Below are 21,053 nucleotides of genomic sequence, written 5' to 3'. Positions count from 1 at the left end.
TTGATAGGGGCGCCCTAAATGATGGAAGGAAAAAATTTTTTAAATGTATAACTTTTAAAATGTTTTACTAATACTGTTTAAATACTGTTATTTCGTAATATTCCCAAAAAAAAGGCCACAACAACATAACTGTGTATCCTATTAAATAGGCCCTATTTACACGGTTGTCCACAGCATCACCCCGGCTCATCACTTCAATAGCTAATAAATAGCTTGAATTAACGTCAGTTACTCCCACCTTAAATTCATTAGGGAAAGTTGGAAATACCATTTAGGTGTTTGGGGAATAAATACAGTTTTTCTTTTAAGTGTGATCTGCATAGCTTAATCTCAAAGACATAAAGCTAAGCAGTTTCTGTGTGATTGTATGAACACAATGATTGGTGGTGGAATTAGCTGTGATGCACCAGCTAAAATCTTGCCAGGGCCTGCTCTGGGTCAGGGGGCCCCTGTGCCCAGTAGGCCTATTCAGTAATCCGTCCACTCCTCTCACTAAGCACGCTTTGCCATAAACTCCTTTTTTCTTTTTTTGTATCAAATTCAAATTAATTCGTTCCATCAAGGTGACACCTCCATCATCCCTCTCATTGAACAATTAGCTCCAGAGAAGATCCCCCCCCCCCGTACAATGTGAATACTTTGGTGAAGTAACAAGTCACACAAGCATACATTTTACACCCAAAAGGCAGATGTACTTGAATGCAACAGTTTCCATGATAAAAATCAGTATGCTAAATATATTCAGACAAGTCAAAGTTGAAGAGTACTTTTGGGATGTTTTAGTGTTCCTCTCTGGTGCTGCTTGAGTGACAGGAACATACAGTAGCGATAGGGAACATTGCAAGTCTCTTTCATCTTGACGGGGACTCGGCACATCCAACGAATGTGAACCATTTCCAAAGTCATATTTCCTCTCTCTGTTCGGATCCATTTCCATCCATCATTTTTCGACAATTTGGCAAGATCCAACGGACGCAGCGACAATGTTTTGATTATACAGTGACAACACATTATGAAGAAGTCAGTAAGCGTACAATCTTCTTTTCTTTTCTTTTTACAGAGGGAACACAAGAAAGCCAGAAAATGTTGAGTATTGCCATCCACCAACTAGGTTTCCCTTCTCCAGCTTTAAGTAGACTTTGTCCTCTTTTTCTAGATAGAGCAGAACTCCATTGGTGGCCGCCTCACGAGTTACATCTTTGTCACCCGCAAAGGCAGAGATGACTGGTTTCCCATTCAACATCAAGTTCACCTGGACAACAGAAATAACAGTTAGCAACAGTAAAGAAAAAGGAATAGTTTAGAAGATATGCTTTAGTATAGTTTACGTCTTATTTGGAACATCTTAACTCGACCTCTTGTGCCGATAAAATCATGTTAAACTCGCCAAACAACTACTAATAAGAACTCACTGTATATCAGATAAAAAAGGAAAGGGTTTCAGGCTGGTTTACATCTAACAATGAAGCATTCATTCTCAGTCGTGTGTTTTATTAAAGTAGAAGAAAAGTAGTCAAGAAAATCCAAAAGCCATTGTTTTCATCAATAGGCCAATAAATTATTGTTAAGGGACTGTATGTAAATTAATAGGGAGGGAGGTAATTGCATTTTTTTCTTTTGCTAAAGGAGAAGCAAAAAGCTTTTAGATGTTATTGGGGTTTGTTTTTTTCTCTTTTGGTGCGGTGTCTTTATAAGCCATTTCAGGTTTATAAATAGGTTTCTTTTTTGCTCCTACTGCATTATGGGATTTTTGTGTCTTGTGCAAATAAATAGAGTAGGGCTGTCAAAGTTAACGCGATAATAACTCGTTAACGCAGATTTGTTTTAACGCTGCTCATTTCTTCAACGCTGATTTTTAGGTTGTAGTGGGCTCAGTTGAATCCATTGGTACCAACCATGTCATACTAGCTTGTTGTGAGGGAGGCTAAATAACGCTGCAAACTTGTGTTAAATTTAGGCAAGGAAAAACTGGCATGGCCATTTTCAAAGGGTTCCCTTGACCTCTGACCTCTAGATATGTGAATGAAAATAGGTTCTATGGGTACCCACGAGTCTCCCCTTTACAGACATGCCCACTTTATGATAATCACATGCAGTTTGGGGCAAGTCATAGTAGTCATAGTCATAGACAGCTATTGTTGCCTGTTGGCCTTGAGTTTGCCATGTTGTGATTTGAGCATATATTTCTATGCTAAATGCAGTACCTGTGAGGGTTTCTGGACAATATATGTCATTATTTTGTGTCGTTAAATGATTTCCAATAATAAATACATACATACATTTACATAAAGCAAGCATATTTGCCCACTCCGATGTTGATAAGAGTATGAAATACTTGACAAATTTCCCTTTAAGGTACATTTTTGAACAGGAACAGGTTAATCATGATTAACTATGGAAAATCATGGGATTAATCGTGATTTAATATTTGAATCAATTGACAGCCCTAATTGAAACATGCGGTTCATTTGCACCTCTCCACACCAATAATTTCCGTACAACCCCTAAAGAAGACATTTTGTCCCACTCCAGTACTTAAACATGTTAACAACGGAAACAATTGCACAGCTCTGTGAAATAAACAAAAATAATACCTGTATGGTTTGGCTCTGGTACACTTTAATGACATGGAAGTTAAAACTGTAGATTCCTTTTCTCGGGGACAAAAAAACTGATTCAAACGTGAAGTAGTTTCCTATATTCACAAGAACCTGTGAGGGAGGAAGAAAAAAGCACACATTGTGACAAAAGTATTTATATAGCCAGCACTTCAATAAAGGCTTTCATTTCAATGGGCCTTTGGATTAAATATGTCAATGCACCGCAGGATTCACTGTGGCGACCAGGAGCCGGCCCTGCACCGACTCACAAAATGAATGACACACTTCAAAAAACATTCAATTCAGGCCTTTCTTGTCAATGGATCTAAACCCAGCATTGAACTTTCCTACTTGCACAAGAAACCGAAATTATGCTTGATTACATTTTTTTTTGAGAGTTTAGAGCAAAGACAGAATTTTTTTATTAAGCTTCCTCGATACTGCTTTCTTCGTGTGACACATACAGAATAACCTAATAAATATTGGAGCGTTGATAAATAAATAAATACATTTTTCTTACTTTTGCTTTGCTATAAATGATCCACCCTGAATATGTCAGTCAAACGCTGTCTCACGAGTGTCACTAAAAGGTTTTTAAGCATCTAAGCACCCTAGTCAGTCATATTAGACATGCAGTATTTATAGTAAAACAGAGCATGGACTCTTCTTTGGGTCATGATTGATGATGATGAGGCAGCAGGAGCTCCTCTCAGTGGAGTCCCAAACACATGGAGCCCACCTGTTATAGAGACACCACTGCAGCCTCAGCCACGACCTTTGACAAGTGTTGCTTTCATAGCAACAGCAGGAGCATGACCCACACCAATCAGATCACTTGCAGTGTGTTGACAGCTAAAGATAATGTTATGTAATTTCAAATGAGAGGGCAGAGGATCAGAGGGGTGATATCACATTGCAAACACCTTTCTCTGCCCACCACTGTATGACTAATCTGGTTGTTTGTGTTTGGTTGGGTTTTTTTGGGGGGGGGGGGGGGGGGGGGTTGTATGTAGGTGATGGGGTGGGGGGTAGCTCGAGGCAAACTGATGGATGCATGCAGGCTCTGCAGGATGCCCGGCTCTCAAACATAATCCAGTCACTTTCCAACCTGCCTGCAAGTGATATGCGCACTGGTACAGAATCCACATGCCAACTGCAACTAGCCTCAAACTAAACTCTGGGGCTCTGCAGTTACACACTGAACTGCAATGACACTTTAATGTCCTGCAACACAAGTCAAAACTGAGCTAAAGAAGGATGAAGGGTTAATCCACAAAAAAGCAAAATTTAAAAAAATACCAGTTTTTTTTGGGCAGATATCAGAAATCATAGGAAAAGATGAATTTGCAAAAAAGCTTATTTAACCACTTTTTTTTTTTTTTGGACATTCATGAAATTGCGTCTTCACCTGGTCGAAGTAGATTATTCTCGTTTTGTTGCTCATCTCCGACGGCTCGTGGTTGTTGCTCCGGACCGCAGAGAAAGCCACCTTGGAGTTGGCGGCGCGCACCGAGATGCCGAGCGGAGAGGACGAAGCCTTCCAGTCCGTGGCCGGGTTCGAGTCGCACACCACCAGGCATTTACCCTCCAGGACGATGGGCTCCGTGTCATTCTGAGCTCTCACCGCCTCGGAGAGCACAGTCCAGCTGAGCACCACCAGTATGAGAGGGTTCACCATGACTCTCTCTGTGCTCCTATCCGAAAAGAGAGACCGTCTCCTGCAAACCTGCACAAGTATCCCGAGGAGTCCCTCCACTGGTCTCTCCACCGCCGCAGACGCGTCTGACGCTGTGAACAAATCTCTTATTGGATCCAGATAGGTGCCATATCCGAGTGAGACATCAACAAACTAAAAATCCGTATTAAGTCTAAACCTTTTTTCACAGAGATCACCGATTGCGTCTCATTTTGGGGGTTATTCAAAGCTTTTAGATGAGAGAAAAGTATAAGAGCATGTCTTTGGATGAGGTGAATCTGTCGACATAGCCCTCATCACTCCTCTACTCCCACTCCCAATAACGCGTCTGGTAGCAGCGGATCCCTGCAGTGAAGTGGTGCGTGTGTGCGCGCAAAGCCATCCACTTTACGCACGCACATGTGGTAGAAGTTATAATTAACTGCGTAATGTGCCAAAAGCTTATATTTCTTTAATTTCCCATAAAATAAGCTTCCAACTTACATTTATTTATTGGCTGTGTTAATGATTCTGACAAGATATATACTGGATATATACTAACTGTTCTAGGATTCAGGAACAAATCCATAAAATATCATTTCTCATGATTTCCCAGACTGTAATCTAGAAGTATAGAAGTGAAAATGCCCTCGAGCAAGAGTTTTTTTCTTTTCTAGCAGAGCTCCCTGTCCACTCTGGCTGTAGGTTTCACTGTAATGCAGTGACTCATCATAATCTCATTGCACAGGTGGGCTGAACAATCTTTGCAGGATGAATTTACAGCTCCACGATCCTGCTGGTGTTCCAGTGATGGGGAAACTTTTCTCACCCAGTTAAAAAATACCACAAATTCATCAATCTCACCTCTAATTCTCTTGATGATCTGGAAAAAGAATCAAATAAAATCTAACATCATTGGTAAAGGGATCTTTGGGTGTGATCCATTTATCACTCAGCATCATGCTGCATTAAATCAACAGGTCGTCTGGAGTGTCCTGTGAGGATATTGACAACAGATTAGAGATGTGACAACATCACCTCTGTCCTTGTGTCACTGCAGGCTGCCCATAAAAACAGCAGATCAATCTTAACGTCCTTCCACTGACTTGCAAAGTGCTACAGAATCTGGCACACACAGTTTACCCGCTGGAGCTGCAGCTCAACAAATCAACTATAGATAGATAGAACTTTATGTAAAAAGTAAAGTGTTATCAAGTAGTTGTAAAGAGATATAACGACATTTTAAGTGAGTATTTTATGGGTCCATAAATTCTTAGTAATGCCCCTACATAGTTTACAGACAGTAATATAGGACTAAACAGGTAAAATTAGAGACAGGTGTTTAATTATACTCTTCTAATTAATTTGAATTAATTGCTAAATTATGGATTTTTATTCAGAGCAGCTAAACATGCAAACATGTAAAAATGTCTAAATGAAAGCGTACAATTCAACATATATGAAGAATAAAGCTTCTACTAATAAATTAATGATGCATTCTTAGATATAAGAAGTGGACGTAGTCACTGTGACGTCATCCATTGGTCTACTTGCCAACCTTGAGAATGTAAAAATAGGGAGGATTTTAAACCCAAGCGGGAGGTCTGGTGGTCCTCCCCCAGAAAAAAGTTTCAGAGGCCTTGTTTCCTGCTTTCTGGTGACTTTAAAAGACTGAAAATAACAAGTACGCCGCAACAGCATTTTTATATTAACTTTTAATTTTACCTTTAATTCTCAGGAAAGAAAACTGAATAATTCGCCCCTCTGGCATGAACTAGTATTCATCAGTTTTTATTAATTTTTTGCTCCTGCTTGAGTATTTCTTTCAGATAGTACTCTCAGTTTCTCTCTCCTCTCACTCACTGAAGGTCCTTTCACACACAATGCGACAGCGGCACCACTGTGCTCTGAAACCCATTATTTCCAATAGCTTGCGTTACACCACAATGGCATTTCGCTACGTGAAGCAAAGCCCCACTTTGGGCGCTGCACACTGTGGTGTGCGCTGAACCCAGCGGTGAGCGCCGCTCAAACATGAGCTCGAACTGCGCTGTGTCGCAGGCATAGACTGCTCTCTCTCTGGGAACGTCATTTGTTATAGTTCTATTGTCGTCCAGGTAGAAACAGTAGAGCTTATGGACCTTGTACAGTGCCAGAAACAGGTTCAAATAATGAAAAGGGGAAAAAAAAAGTGTGAAGATTTGCCATAAATCGGGAGAAATAAGGGAAAATTGTAAACCCGGGAGGAAACCAGTAGAGGGCAATGAAAAACAGGAGTCTCCCGGGAAAACCGTGAGGGTTTGGCAAGTATGTCCATTGGTTTGTGGACTGCTATTTTGAAGCGAGTTCGGCATTTTGGTAGTCGCCATCTTGATTTTTTTCCGTTGCCATCTTGGTCATTTGTAACCAGAAGTGACACGAGAGGGTGGAGCTAAATGCAACCAAATGCTGAATAAGACTTTTTTAGGCGACCAAAATGTTATAATTAACTTTGATGAACTGAAAACACACTGTGAAAAGGGTTAAAGTTGTAAGATGAAAACACGGAAAACTCCCAGACCGGACAACACCATGGTAGCAACCTGTCAATCACAAGGTAGTCACGCCCTTAAGCATCCCCTGCTTTATGGTCTATTTGACTCTAAATGGGACCATAATTTACTAAATGAACATCATGCTGTATTGAAGAAGACTTGAAACTAGCGATTGAGACCATAAACTCATGTTTACACTGTTTACTGAGGTAATAAATCAAGTGAGAAGTAATGTCATTTTCTCATAGACTTCTATACAATCAGACTTATTTTTGCAACCGGTGGAGTCGCCCCCTGCTGGCTATTAGAAAGAATGCAAGTTTAAGCCACTTCCGCATTGGCTTCACTTTTCCGACCCCGGAGTTGCCCGCTGGTATATTTACTTAAGCTTAGCAGTTCTTTTGGGAAATTACTCTGGAGATCAAGGACAGTTTTTAAACTCAACACAACTAACTGTAACTATTTCCCCTTATAATTAGCACCAAATTCTTTCCAGAAAACTGGAAATGATTGGGAAATATCAGACCCATAAAATAAAGGGTTATGGTTTTATTAATGCATTTGTCAATAACTATACCTCCTCCTATAAAGCATCCATAGCTGATGTATAAACAGTGAATGGATGCCTGATAACATAATATAACATAGCCACAATCATGATATATTATTGCATACGTGTTGTGCATATTATAAAGCATTTTTAAACTGATAATACATACACAACATTCACAGGTGGGTTTCTAAATTCACGAAGCAAGGGGAGCTTCAGGGTTGATTCATGACCGTGTGACAAAAAAAATAAAATACAAATCTTTACTCAAGGTCCACTTTTTTCTCACAACTTCCTAGTTGCATCCCACATGACCTTGTATTTGCTTACAACTGCATGTGGTGTAGGCTATTTATTAAAGAATTCAAAGTATCCAAAGGTTTCTTTGTCACATAAACTGCATCATGTGTAGTGAAAGGCAACGAGGCATGCTCTTAAGGCACTGCTGAATAGATAGATAGATTTTTTCAGCAACCTTGTTGTAATTATTGGCTTTATAAAGTGTGCTTTGTGCTATTAAGTCTGAATCCTGAAAAGCACATTTGGTGTTTGGGATTCATTTGCTTTCTCATTAAATCCATGCTTATGAATGCGGCTTTTTGATCTTTGTGGCTGAACAACAAATCATTAGGTTACTCTGTTGAAAGTGATAAAATGGTTGAATTTTAAACAGCCAACCACCAAAAGAGATGTGAACCCAGACACAAAAAACAAACAGCCAGTGCCAGTACACAGTGGTGAGAAGTGTTTCACACATAAATGTTTAAAAACAGAACATGTTCAGAGCATATGGTTAGTTTGTCATCGACATATTTCAGATAGTGGTTTGCATGAAAAAACTCAGTAAAAATCTGTGCCATTTTTATGTATTCAGAGTTACAACATAATGGAAGAAAACAGCTGATTACTCTCTCTATATCTAATACATCCATTAAAAATCTAAAAAAAGAATGATATATTTGCTATTTGGATTGGATGTTTCTAGATCCTTGAATACAACTGTACAAATCCGATATGAATCATCAAACACGGTGTTGTTTTGGCCATTAATCCATCTGTAAATGGATGACAATCTGAGCATACCCACCCCACCCCACCTCCGAAATGCTGCCATTTTGTGAGATGTGTGTCATCACCCAGCAAACGGTTCAGTGCCTAATGTTGTGCATGTCAATATGTTTCCATGGCAATAGAGCGTTTTCAGAGCCGAGATGCGATAGCTTGTAATGTACCAAGAAACACATCCTTGGATATTGAAACAAAGTTCTCTAACTTTTATTTGAAGAGGACTGCCTGTTTACTGACCTTTTATTGAGAACGCTTCAGACATTGAAGGATATTTCATTGTTAGAATAATTTCTTTTTTTTCTTTTTTTTAAATCATCCTGGAAATACAAATCCAGTGTTGCAACTTCTGAGGAATATGTAGGAAATGTATGGTGTCAAAACAGTTTGACACCATTTGAGTTTATAGCAGTTTAGGTCCTGCCCCATCTTGGCAGCAAGTTCAACACAACAGGACTATCATGGAGGGAGAAATTAAGATAACAAGCGCACACCCGGAGCAGACAGGCAGAGTGTGGAGCGAGTGACAAACTAAAACTATATAAAGTGATGAATGTGTTTGTGAAACTAAGCAGTATTGAGGACAACAGGCAAGAATAGTGACTGAGGTGACCCAGGGACCTTTTTACAATGTCTTGGTGAGTGCATTTTTAGTGCTGCTGTAAGATATTAAAAGGTGTTAAAGCTAAAGTTAAAAGAAAAGTTCTGCATTGTTTTTCAAGTGAGTAACACTCTATTTTGCGGGTCAGTGTCCTACTAGTGTTAATGTCCTACATAGTTTCTTAGAAAGAACTAAGTTATGTCTGCTTTTATTAAAACACTAAAAAGATCAAATCTGACTAGAATGCACCAGTAACCGTAACACATTGAAGAAAACAAGGTAAGCTGATATTTATCTTTTAAATGAAATTGTCTTGTTTGAATAGACCAAAAAATAAACTGCAGCCTACCGGTAGATCTATTTCAAACAAAATGTAATCATCTATAAGTGAAAAATAGGAGCACAGGTTATATTTAGACTCTGCCTGTCTCATTGATCACCGTGATCTTAATCATTCTCCAGTTCTTGGTTTACTTGGCCTACTTTTTAACACTCTGAAAATGGTGGCATAAACGGCATTAACATTACTGTCTTTTGAAGGCTGTTGCAGGTTTTCGTTTTCAATATGGTGGACAGACAGTGATATCATATGAATCTTGAGTTTACGATGAATCTGTTGATACCAAACATGTCATGCCAGGTTACTGGGAAAGGGGCTAAATATCGCTCCAAAGTTGAGCTGTCTTTACCGCAAGGTCCGTGACACCTCAGTGGCAAACGGCAGTGTTATGGCCAGGCTGTTTGTGCCCCCTCCGGCACTTGGTGCCCTACGCACAGTGCGTGATGCGCGTGTGCCTAGAGGCGGCGCTGCTGCTTCAATGTGAGGAAGTTTTTAACCTTAAAACTACATTTTGCCGGAGGCAGCCGGTGACTGCCAGAAAGCGCAAATTCCCACCACTGCTTGAGGACGGCATTGTAACTACCTGACAGCTACAACAGGTGCACTGCTTTCAGATGGCACTGTCACGGTTCATCTTTTCCCTCTGTGTGTGTGTGTGTGTGTGTGTGTGTGTGTCAGTGTGTGTGACAGAATGCTTGTATACAAGTTTAAATCATACAGCTGTGTGCAGTGCAAAACTATGGTTGCAAGAATGAAGCCCATGATTACATCATAATCTTTCATTTACTCTCTCACGGAGTTGGTTCCTAAATGGTTTGTGAGAATATAAATGTTTGTTCATTTTTGCTTTAGACACACTACAAAACCCTTTTCAGGGCCAGGGGCAGCAGCCGTGTAAACACGACCTCCAAGGTCAACAGAGTGGTGGCCTTTTTTTCCATTCACTTATTACTTGGATTGAAGAATGATTTAGGTAGTACATGATGTGCAAAAGCTCTTATTTTATGTAATATAGCTGCAGTCTTTGTCTTTTAGTTGGTGTCTCTGGTTTGAAAATTGGTCTGGAAAAAGCAGCTGGCAGCTGTAAAGATTCGTTGGACATGCCCTTGTTGTCCTCAGTGGCGGGTCTTCGCGCTGAAAAACTACTTCACCATGAACCACACACGGCATTATCTCAAGCACTCATGTGTCACAGTGTCAGGCTGAGTTGAAGTTCAATGATTAGAAAAACCAGCTGAAGAAAAAAATCCTTTCATCAGTTTGTGTGTGTGTGTGTACAGCAATCTATGGCGCTGCCAAACCCAGACTCCAGGTGCGACGACGTCTCTAAAAAATGCTAAAGCTGCTCATCAGATAGCGAACAAATCACATTAATATTTTACCAGCTCCTTACAGCAATTATTTCCATTTAAACTGATGCAGTCTATAGGGGACTCTCGGATCGTTTTATCATCTGAAAGGGACGAATAAAAAAAGAGAAGAAATTCAGACCCACCGCTGGGACTAGATAAAAAAGAACAAGTCTCTAAGGAATTTAATTAGTGGTCAAAAGCAGTATGTACTATGCATATAACACACTGACCATATCAGACAGCCCTGTTGCACATAATGAGCTGCTTTGGTAATCTTCAAAAAGGAGCAGGCCCATTTGTATGAAATGTCATTGTATATACTTTTACTCTAATTAAATATCAATCCAAAGAAGTACATGTGCCACTTTTCAAAGCAATAAAATAGGCAATAGGCCAGAGGCAATCAGAGATATGTGCTGGCATTGACCGATTACATCACTTGCCCATCGCCCCCACCGTCGATTCTCTTCTTTTTTTTGAATAGAAATAAAACACATTTAGTTCATTTTCTACAAACTGAAGGTGTCTGCTCCGTATGGACTACGAGTATTTAAGCAAAGATACAAAACTGCTTTTTTGAGAACAGCCGCTGCCACCATTGTGGTTTTATTGATTTATTGTATTTTATTGTTCAACACAGGCCATTTTGGTAGAATATGACAATAGAATAGAAATAATTTAGTTTTACTTTTGTATGGCACTTTGGAGGTGGAGGATGTTTTACTGGCGTCCAGTTGTCTCTTTCAGTCCAACATGGCGGAAGCGTAGCTCTGCTGCTGGGCGCAGATGTTGCAATGGAACTAACAATTGACTTTCACTTCTTGGCAATATAAGTTCTTTGGTACGGAGTCTCAGCACAGAGAAGCAGGAGCCTGATTTCACACACAAAGGACGAGAGAGAGTTGACAGACAAGACAATGGCAGAGGATTTGGTGTCAAAGTGATAAGCAAAACGCCTATATAGCGATATGTCGGATTTAAAACCAGTGCTATAAGAGAACCATAATGTTAAAGAGGCAATCGCCGTGCGGAGGACGGAGCGGTCACAGTCGGTGTGCGCGGTGGCTCAGTGGCGCTAGGTCGAAACCTGCGGCATCGCTGCGAAAGCTTGACCTGAGAGCCCAGACACACAGCTATCCAACGTTAAAGATCAAAGTAAGCGCTCTACATATATTGACGTCATCTTTTCTTGTAAAATGTGCAGTGTATTCTGTAACTCCGGTGTTGTCACAAGTTAATTGATCGGTGGAAAAATGTCCTCACTGTGACACGTATATACTGTATATACTGCATAATATATAGCACGATATGTCGATATCAGAATCAATCATAGAAATCAGTATCAGCGGGGCTCTATAACACAGACTCATTGTCTTTACTGTACGCGGACCGATCATGCTTACTGCAGTGCTTAGTCACCCTCCAAAGGCCCATTGTGAGTTAGGAAAACCCCGAGTAGTTACTGGTTCCATTGTTCATAAAAACATTTTGATTACAGCTGCTTAAAAGTAATAGGCAGGTGCATTGAAGCTGTTGCAAAGGGTGTATATGAATTTGTTTTATTCCCTCAGCTGCCAATTAAGCAGGCAGTGTACTCAGAACAAACGTTACCAAAATAGAAATGCAGTCCAACATGGAACACATACAAATTTGCATTCAGTATGTTTATGTGCCTTTTTTTTTTTAATTGATTCATACAATGTCGCTCGACATTCACAGAAATTAAAGGGGCAACTGTCAGCCGCTGACTAAAACTGTCATGTTTGTCCACTTCATGAAACCAGGAGGCAGGTTGTTGGCATGCGATGATAGCATGAGGATATAATCAAAGACAGAAGAAGAAACAGAGGCTTTTCCCACACAGAAACCTGTGAAGGCTAGAGCATAAGGAATTCCACCGAACTGGTATGAACTATACTACAGATGCTTCAAATATGAAACATTGTTTTCTGCTGCAAATATGTTGCCGAAGTTTGTTCTCACCTCACAGTAGGGATAATAATAATAAGAATGAATAACAACACCTTCACACCAGCAGCTTCCTGCTCCAGCTGTTGGCTGATGAACTTTCTCCACCGGAGCACGCAAGTGATAAGTGCTTTGCTTAAAGACCAGGAATTCAAACAACTGCAGTGATGTTGATATGTTTTCAACGTAGTGGGTCCCCAATACAATTTGTGTTTTTTGACTAATTGTACTTCTTAACTCCGTTGTTTCCCCTTCTAGTCTTTCACCCATTTTACCAAACCAGAATAGCATTATTTTTTAAGAATAACTTTAATCTAGGGCTGTCAGTCGATTAAAATATTAAATCGCGATTAACAGCACAATTGGCCATAGTTAATCTCAAATAATGTATATGATATATATATATATATATATATATATATATATATGCCTGTTCAACATTTTGAGAAATATATATATGTTATAAAAGAGACTATGAACAAAACAAGATCTCGTCTTGCGCAATATATATAAAAAAAATGGTGTGTTGAATATAACACGGCGCATCCCCTGTACGGTAAAGCATCATCGGGTCATCATCAACATGAGTGAATAAAGCATCAATCAATAACCACGTGAGTTTATTTACCAAAGCCAAGTTTGTAGCCTTGATTGTTGAAATGAAATCTGTGCGTCGAGGATTGGTCTTGTTGCGGCAGGGCATCTAGTTTCTCCCACGATGGTTGAGAACACGGGATCTCGTCTGCGCAAGATAGATGCTCAGACGATAAGAAACTGATGGATTTTCTTTCTTTTATTGACAGCGACGTTGAGAGGGAAAATGTCAGTGTAAAATGGGTTAGAAATGATCACATAGTTTTTAGAATAGGCCCTTTTCACAGCCGCCATTTTCACGTCATAGCAGGGTAAACACAGGTGTGTCTATTTAGTGTGTCACACCCATTCCAATGACCAGCATGCACAATACCAGTAAAGAACGTATATTGCCAAGAAGTGAAAGTCAATTGTTTGTTCCTTTGCAACATTAGCGCCCAGCAGCAAAGCTACGCTTCCGCCATTTTTGACTGAAAGCGACTACCTGACGCCAGTAAAACGTCCGCCTACAAAGTGCCGTACAAAAGTAAAACAATATTATTTCATTTCTATTGTCATATTCTACCGAAATGGCCTGTGTTGAACAATAAAAAATTATAAATATAATAAGCGTTTTCAGTCCAAAATGGCGGCATCGGCTGTTCTATAAAAAAAAAAACACTGGAGTTTTGTCTCTCTGTTTCTATACTCTTTGATACCAGGGCTCTGGCACACCTAAATGGAACAGGGCCATAAATAATGTTATTAATTACACCTGTGTTTACCCTGCAATGACATGTCAAAATGGCTGCTGTGAAAAGGGCCTTTACATTGAAAATAGAATGAAAAATGTCCTGACATTTAGACAAACATTTAAATGAGGAAGCAGTAAAATCCAATGTCTTACTTTTTACACAGATCTAGAAAAACCCAGTAACGACCTGAAGAACCAAAAGTGAAAAGCCGAGTACAACAGAGCCCATACAAACTGTGGTTTAATCCTCATAATGACAAGGTATTTTAGAAGTTACAGAACCGTGTTGCAATACAGATTGTGACGTACAATGAGGGGACAATAAATGCATATCTGTTATATTTATCTGTGTCTCTTTAAAAGAGAAACTAATTCCAAAGTAAGAGAGAAAATGGAAACCTGTGTAATTTGAAGTGACTTTTAGTGTTGATTTTGTGTACATGATACAATGTTAAGTCACTTATCTCTTTTTAATTCCAAAAGCGGTACAAAAAATAGCCTTAATGATCAACCCAGCTCCAATTTTGACAAATTGGAAATTTGAAAAATAATAAGATAAACCTCTGTGAAGGAAACACTTAATAGAAATATGTTTTGTGCTAATGAATCCCCAGTTTCTGCAGATACAGTGTTTTAATTAAAGTCAGTGGAAATGTGCAACTTCTCCTGCCCAGTGAGGGGTCTGGTTCATTATACCACCATGGTTCACAGTTACCACTACAAATAGTGTTTTCGCTGTCAACTGATTAAAATGTCTCACACACACACAAACCTGTATAACACATAAATCACTTCTAACCAGTGCTAAGAATATCTCTCTACCTTTTGAAGGGGAATTTTGTGTTTCTCGTCATGCCACAGTGCAGATGTGTTCCTTAATCAGAGGCAGCCTTGGAGCTCCTCCTGGAGCGCCGGGAAAGGAAAACGTCCCCGACCACAGCACGATTGCATGTTCAAAATAATCACACACCCAAAGTACACCAGCCTCAGCTGGCCTCCGAAGTGATGTTTGTTTTGTTCCTCTGCCAGCAGACAGCTGTGGGTATTAGCAGCACACTTCAGCATCCGAGTGCTTCTTACAACCCAGGAGTTGCATATCATGCATTACCGATTCGTCTCAAATCATGTCAGTAAACATGAAGTCGATCCAAATATAACCAACTTCTGACATTAAATAATGCAACATACATAGATCAGTTTTATATTCACAATTTCCACTGACATCCCGTCGTTCAGGTGCATGAGCATCACTATACACTTCACTATACAATGAATCACATCCAATGCCCATTATAAAATAATATATCTATACATAGGAGAAAATACAAACAGCTGCTAAAAATATAAATCCATGTCCTATATTTTGTTTGTATTTTAATCTTTCTGAACCTGTTTGGTTTGTTTAATGAGCATCTCTGCAGTCTCAGGTTTCTCATATGTACTCTATACAGTAGGCATAACTCATATAGTTTCAGCATGGGCCTCCTTGAAGTCGTGGACAAACTGACAGATCAACCCAAAGAGCTCCTGAGAGTCTTGATCCGCCGATTCACCGAATTTAACCTTGAAGGGAGAAAAAACAGGATTAGTTGCTTGGATATTAAAAACTTTAGTCCAGCAGCAATTACGCCCTCTGAGACCTTTGATCTTGTATAAATATTATTTAACAATTAACAACTGCATTCACTTTCATAAGTGAACCGGTGCCTGAGTCATGCGTATTCTTCTTAACAATGGTCTTTTGATATAATTACCTCATATACTGCCTCAGCATGCAATCCATTTCTTGAGTGCACTTATACAATGAGGTAGACATGCACTGCGGAATTAATACTTACACCTAGGTGGTTCAGGGTTGCTGGCATAAAAGTGTTAGTAATTCTCAAGTCAAACTTTGTCAGAAAGGGTCACAGTGGCTAAGTGTACTAATTGGCTCAAGCTATGCTGCCATCACTCTCCCCTCTTTTTCTCTCCTTCTTATTATGTTTAACAGATTTTAAAATGCCATTAGGTGCTTTATTTCCTTATTCTGTTTATATAATTACTGACAAAACGTGCTAGAAATTCATTCATTACAGACTTTTTAAAGAAATACTTTGACATTTTGGGATATGTGTATGTAATATTGTATATCGTGCTGTTGAGCCAATCATTAGCACTGCAGGTGAAATTCCTTCACTGCAACAGCCCTAGTGCATATTCTCGTTCTCCCCGGTAGCCAGATTTTGTTACTTTTAGACAAAGCCAGGCTAGTTGTTTCCCCTTATTTCCAGTCTTTCTGCTAAGCTAAGCTAACGGGCTGCTGGCTGTAGGTTAATATTTACCATCAAGATGTAAGAGTGGTATAAATCTTCTCATCCAACTCTTAGGAAAGAGGCAACTCATTTTATTAAAAGATGGACAAATGGTACAATAACAAACTACAATTCTTACTGGGAAAACTCACCTTAAAAATATACTTATGCAATTAGTGTCTGAATGTATTGGAAGTTTAAACAATAAATATGAAATTGCACTGACATGTTAAATAAAACAGTAATAAAACTGTATTTTATATATTATTGAAAAGTGAATTTAATTCATCACTATAAATCTAAATAGTGATTCATTAATAATAATGAATGACTGAACCAGTCTAGAAATAATTAAACCATCAAAATAACACCTGCATTGTCGGTGAAACGTCCCTCAGCTCTGCCAAAATCTCAAAATGTGACAGTGGATATATTTGTATTAACATTTCTGAAAGTTTTACACAGGTGCAAGTCCCAAATAGCGACACTGAGATGTCAGTTGATTATTAACACCTGTTCTCTCTACATCACTCTTGCATATCAGATGTGCAAATTAGTCTATTTGCATACTTTTCTCCCAATATTTGAAAAATATGCCCCTATAATACATATCAATTAAGGCAGTGGAGTTTTTATTTTGCTCAGTTTGAGTGACATAATCCTTTAGTTGGTCAGCCTCGTTTGATTTTGTGCATGTTAAATATTTGCCTGCATTTTTACAAACACATGCGATGCCCACTGCCGAGTAAATCCCCAAAATCTACAAACCACATTTCAAAAATGGTTTTAGGGGAATAAAAGGAGCGCCTGTTCTATGAATCAATGTGTCTCCACTTAAACGAGTGAGGATAAGAAGGATAATGAGACTGGCTGCTGGTTGCATAGGTTATGTATTTTACTGCGGTGGTAAATGCTAAGCTACAAAATGAAAAACTAAATTCAGGGCTCCTTCTAAAGCATAATTGCTGTACTGATTCCACCAATATCAGAAGTAGAATTTATTTGAAAAAAGTAGCATTGAATGCAAAATGCAAAAGTAACATTACACTTTTAACATCCTATTTAGTATTTATAACCACTATACAGTATAAACATTTAATAAAAAAAACTATGTTATAGTGAGTTATAAACCATTTATTGCAATTTTTATATAGTAGCCTACTTATAAATAATAATAATAATAATATATTAGATTTATATAGCGCTTTTTAGCGATCTCAAAGACGCTTAAAAGCTAAATAGGGAGCTTTAAAATAAAGTGTTACCAAAGCAAAAATCTGCTCTCATTACACCCAACAGAAGCGTCTTGTATCATCCTTGTATCATCCTTGTATCATCCTTGTATCATCCTTGTATCATCTTTAATCTGCAGGTTTGAGCTATTTGCTTGAAGAAGCAAGATTAATGCACCTTATCTTCAGTCGCTGAGGTGGAATTGATTTCCTTGTATCGTGTCGTACTGACATGGTGTTTTGAAGATATGCATTATATGAGGAGAAGCTGGTAATGTAACATAACTGTCAGCTTTTAGTGTCAATGTTATGACAAGGAATGCATTCCATGCAACATGTCAGGCTTGTTTGGAAAATCTATCAAATTATTAGAGAGGAAATGTTGCAGCAGAGCATGTCACATAAAAGGTCTCCTTTTATTTAAAGGTTATATGTGTAACTTGCAGAAAATCATTGTTATTAATGACTCCAGTGAGACCGGATCCATGCAGCGTAGCTAAGTTACAGCTAGCTGGCTAATCTTTGCTTAAATTATGGTTAGCTGGTTGGCTGCCCCTGCCTTGCATTGCTTTTGGCTAGTAGAAAGCAATTGTTAGTTATACATCTTTACTTTGCACCATTAAATTATTTATTGTTGGCTAAAATCATAGACTACCATCTTGAGATTTTTCTCATTTGGAGCCAGAGTCTGCAAAGTAGTTATTGGGGGGCTGGAGCTGCGGCATCACATCCGCCTGAGCCAATCACAAGGCGAGTACGGCCGCAGCTTGCTAGTGTGAGCCGCCTATCTGCTACGTTAGCACCCCCGGTAGCTGTTTGGCTAGGAAGACATAACAACTAACCATAATTTCTCAATAACTACATTTATGATCAAATTGGCACGTTCTATTATGCGCGACTACTTCACTCAGAGCAGCTGTTAATCACAACGTCTCACCCCCTTTTTATAGCATCATTATAGCTAATTAAAACCAAACTTATCAGAAAAATGAACACTTGAACATACATCAGCGTGATAAGAACTACCTTAAATGACTGAAACCATCCTTGGAAAAAAATTATTTGACGTGTATTTTGACTTTTTAGTTTGGCCCATGTCCCAGCCACTAACATGGAGGGGGCAGGATTTATGACCTATACTGCAGCCAGCCACCAGGGGGCGATCAAGATGTTTTGGCTTCACTTTTGGGGAGCTGTCATGTCGTCCATCCTTATATAGTCTACAGTCTATGGCTAAAATCAACACCGTTTGTTATAATACACAAGTTAGTATCATGGATCATGTTAGCTGGTGAAGTAATTTGGCAAGCTAGCCAACTAACATATCCACAACATGTTTATATACCAGGGGAAAGGGCTTTGTTGTACTTCTCCGCAAAATGTGAAGGCTACAGTAGCTTGGAAAATAGCGATATGGGGCACTGAATTGGATGAATTTACTGTTAATCAGACCACAAACGAGACAAGAACAAACCAGCTGGCGCAACACGCGGCCCCTCCGCCTCACTCCCCGCAACTGAGACTACTTCGCTGGGAGGAGAGCGGACACCAGCTCCTGAGAAGGACCTTCAGCTAGTTGCTGTAGCAACGCAAATTCAGCTATTGCAAACCCTAGCGTCGGGGATCACAGCAGGCTCTAACCTGTGTAACTGCAGCAACAGAAAGTTTGCTGATCCTGTGGGTAATCAGGGCGGTCTGGGATCAGACCCGGGATCAGGCCCTGGGTTTTCCGCTGACCGAGTTGCTACAGCCACAACTGAAAGTCCGTCACCGGGCTGCCGCTGCAAAATGCATAGAATAGAAACACAGTAGGCTGTGTGGACTGTGTTGCTGGTCGTTTGTTGATGTTAACAGTCTCCATTTCTAAGCTAAAAGCTAGTTTTGCACTGTTGGCGCTGTAGAGGAGCTGAAGAGAGGCAAGGCACTCAGATCCTTTGGATTTCCCTGGAAAAAACATCCCGAGTCCTTTACATTGAAACCGAGCAACCGAGAAAGTCAGGGAACGACTATTTTAAACAATTAATACAACGAGAAAGTTACACATAGAACCTTTCATACTTTTTAAAATCATACCTCCAAAATAACAACCTAAAAAAAGGACCAGCAATTTCCATGAGCTTCTTCTATGTTTAATAAATTAGCATGTTTGCTATTCAAGGGCATCATTATGAATTCTCCGCGAGACAAGATGTGACTAAATATGACGCCTTTTCCCCAACCTGCTAATCCCTTGCACACCACCACAGCCCAGTCAGCCTCTATCATTTTCTCCAATGCTCCTGAAGGGGTTTATTGTATATGCAGGAGGTTTCACACACACAGTATTATACCAGGGTCCCCACTCAGTGAAATGAGAGCAGGAGGGGAGGGGATGCAGGTAGGCCTGGGGACTAAGAATTAGACTGTGTCCATCTTTAAATGCCACTGGTTTGATTTAGTCTAAACTTGGAGGAGTGATGCTTGGTGGCAGTGTTCTCTAGTATTTAAAGAAGACACAGAATGGGCTGATAGGGATGTGCTACAACTGAAAAACTAGAGGTCGACCAAAAGTTGATTTTCAAAAAACAATATAATAACAATAGTTTGGATCAGGAAAAATTGATTAATCGGCCGATACCCCGTGTGATAAAAAATGCAACATTATTGGAAATGAACAATCTTTTACTTTGTTACAATCTATATAACTAACTGGCATCAAACTCAAACTAATAAATACCTAATTAATAAATAAAACTGGAACTGTACATCAAATTCAAAGTAATAAATACCCTAAACAAATATATAAATCTGGAATTTAACTTCAAAATTGAAGTTCGGAGTACACCCTGGACAGGTCTAATCCAGTGTTTGTCACTCTAAATGTAATCATTAGTAAGAGAATACCCTGAAGTGTGATTTGGTGGATTACATCATTGGAATATGTTCTATTTATTTGCAATGGGCAATTTGCTGTTCTGTGGTTTATGGCTGGCCAGGATTATTTCTGTTGCATGTCCCGTTACATTGTTAAATGCCTCTCTTACAAACCCTTTAATGTTGGTGTATATTCCCGGGGTAAGGAGGATCCTAAAGTGTGCGATTTAATTTCATGAATGGATGGTTCCGTGGCTGGATTATTTGGCAGAATGAATGCCAAATTTGTAGTTAAAGTAACAAAGTTGAATGATTTCTTTTCCTCCCCTTCTGCCTGTCTTGTATTGTGGACAAAGAGCTGATAGTGTTGCGTTATACTGTATATTGGAGAGATATGGGTGGAAAAAATAAACGGAAAACGGGTCATATGACATGAATACATGAATACCACTTGTCTATTTGCTGTAAAATCAGTTGTTCCCTGGGACCTCAAAAATAGCTGTTCCAGGGACCACTAATTTTTAGCCCATATTTTTTAACCCTATCACCAGAATAATGTTTTGAAGGTTTTTTCATAGAGTGGAAAATTACTTTCTGAAAAAAGTATCTCGAACTATCTAAACAATAAATAAACGTAACTCTTGTCTGTCGAGTGTCAGCAC

At 39.3% G+C, this 21,053-nt stretch overlaps 2 protein-coding genes across 2 annotated transcripts in view; both read right to left on the bottom strand.

Annotated features, from left to right (window-relative positions):
* Positions 1-668: 668 nt before the first annotated feature.
* Positions 669-4,617, bottom strand: cbln4 (cerebellin 4 precursor). Its single transcript, XM_074643290.1, has 3 exons — positions 4,009-4,617; positions 2,595-2,711; positions 669-1,252 (listed from the first exon to the last, which is right to left on the bottom strand). Exons 1-3 carry the CDS (start codon positions 4,276-4,278, stop codon positions 1,055-1,057), a joined length of 585 nt encoding a protein of 194 aa, XP_074499391.1. The 5' UTR covers positions 4,279-4,617; the 3' UTR covers positions 669-1,054.
* A 10,009-nt stretch (positions 4,618-14,626) lies between these two features.
* The window catches only part of LOC141772383 (uncharacterized), a 44,542-nt gene continuing 38,115 nt past the window's right edge, over positions 14,627-21,053 (bottom strand). Inside the window, exon 17 of the mRNA XM_074643307.1 lies at positions 14,627-15,575. Coding sequence (XP_074499408.1) covers positions 15,474-15,575 — 102 coding nt within the window. The 3' untranslated portion in view covers positions 14,627-15,473. The remainder of the gene's footprint in view (positions 15,576-21,053) is intronic.

Source organism: Sebastes fasciatus, chromosome 8 (genome assembly GCF_043250625.1).
Source record: "Sebastes fasciatus isolate fSebFas1 chromosome 8, fSebFas1.pri, whole genome shotgun sequence".
In the NCBI taxonomy this organism is placed as follows: Eukaryota; Metazoa; Chordata; class Actinopteri; order Perciformes; family Sebastidae; genus Sebastes; species Sebastes fasciatus.
The sequence above is the reverse complement of the archived record's forward strand: the minus strand, read 5'-3'. Positions and strand labels throughout refer to the sequence as shown.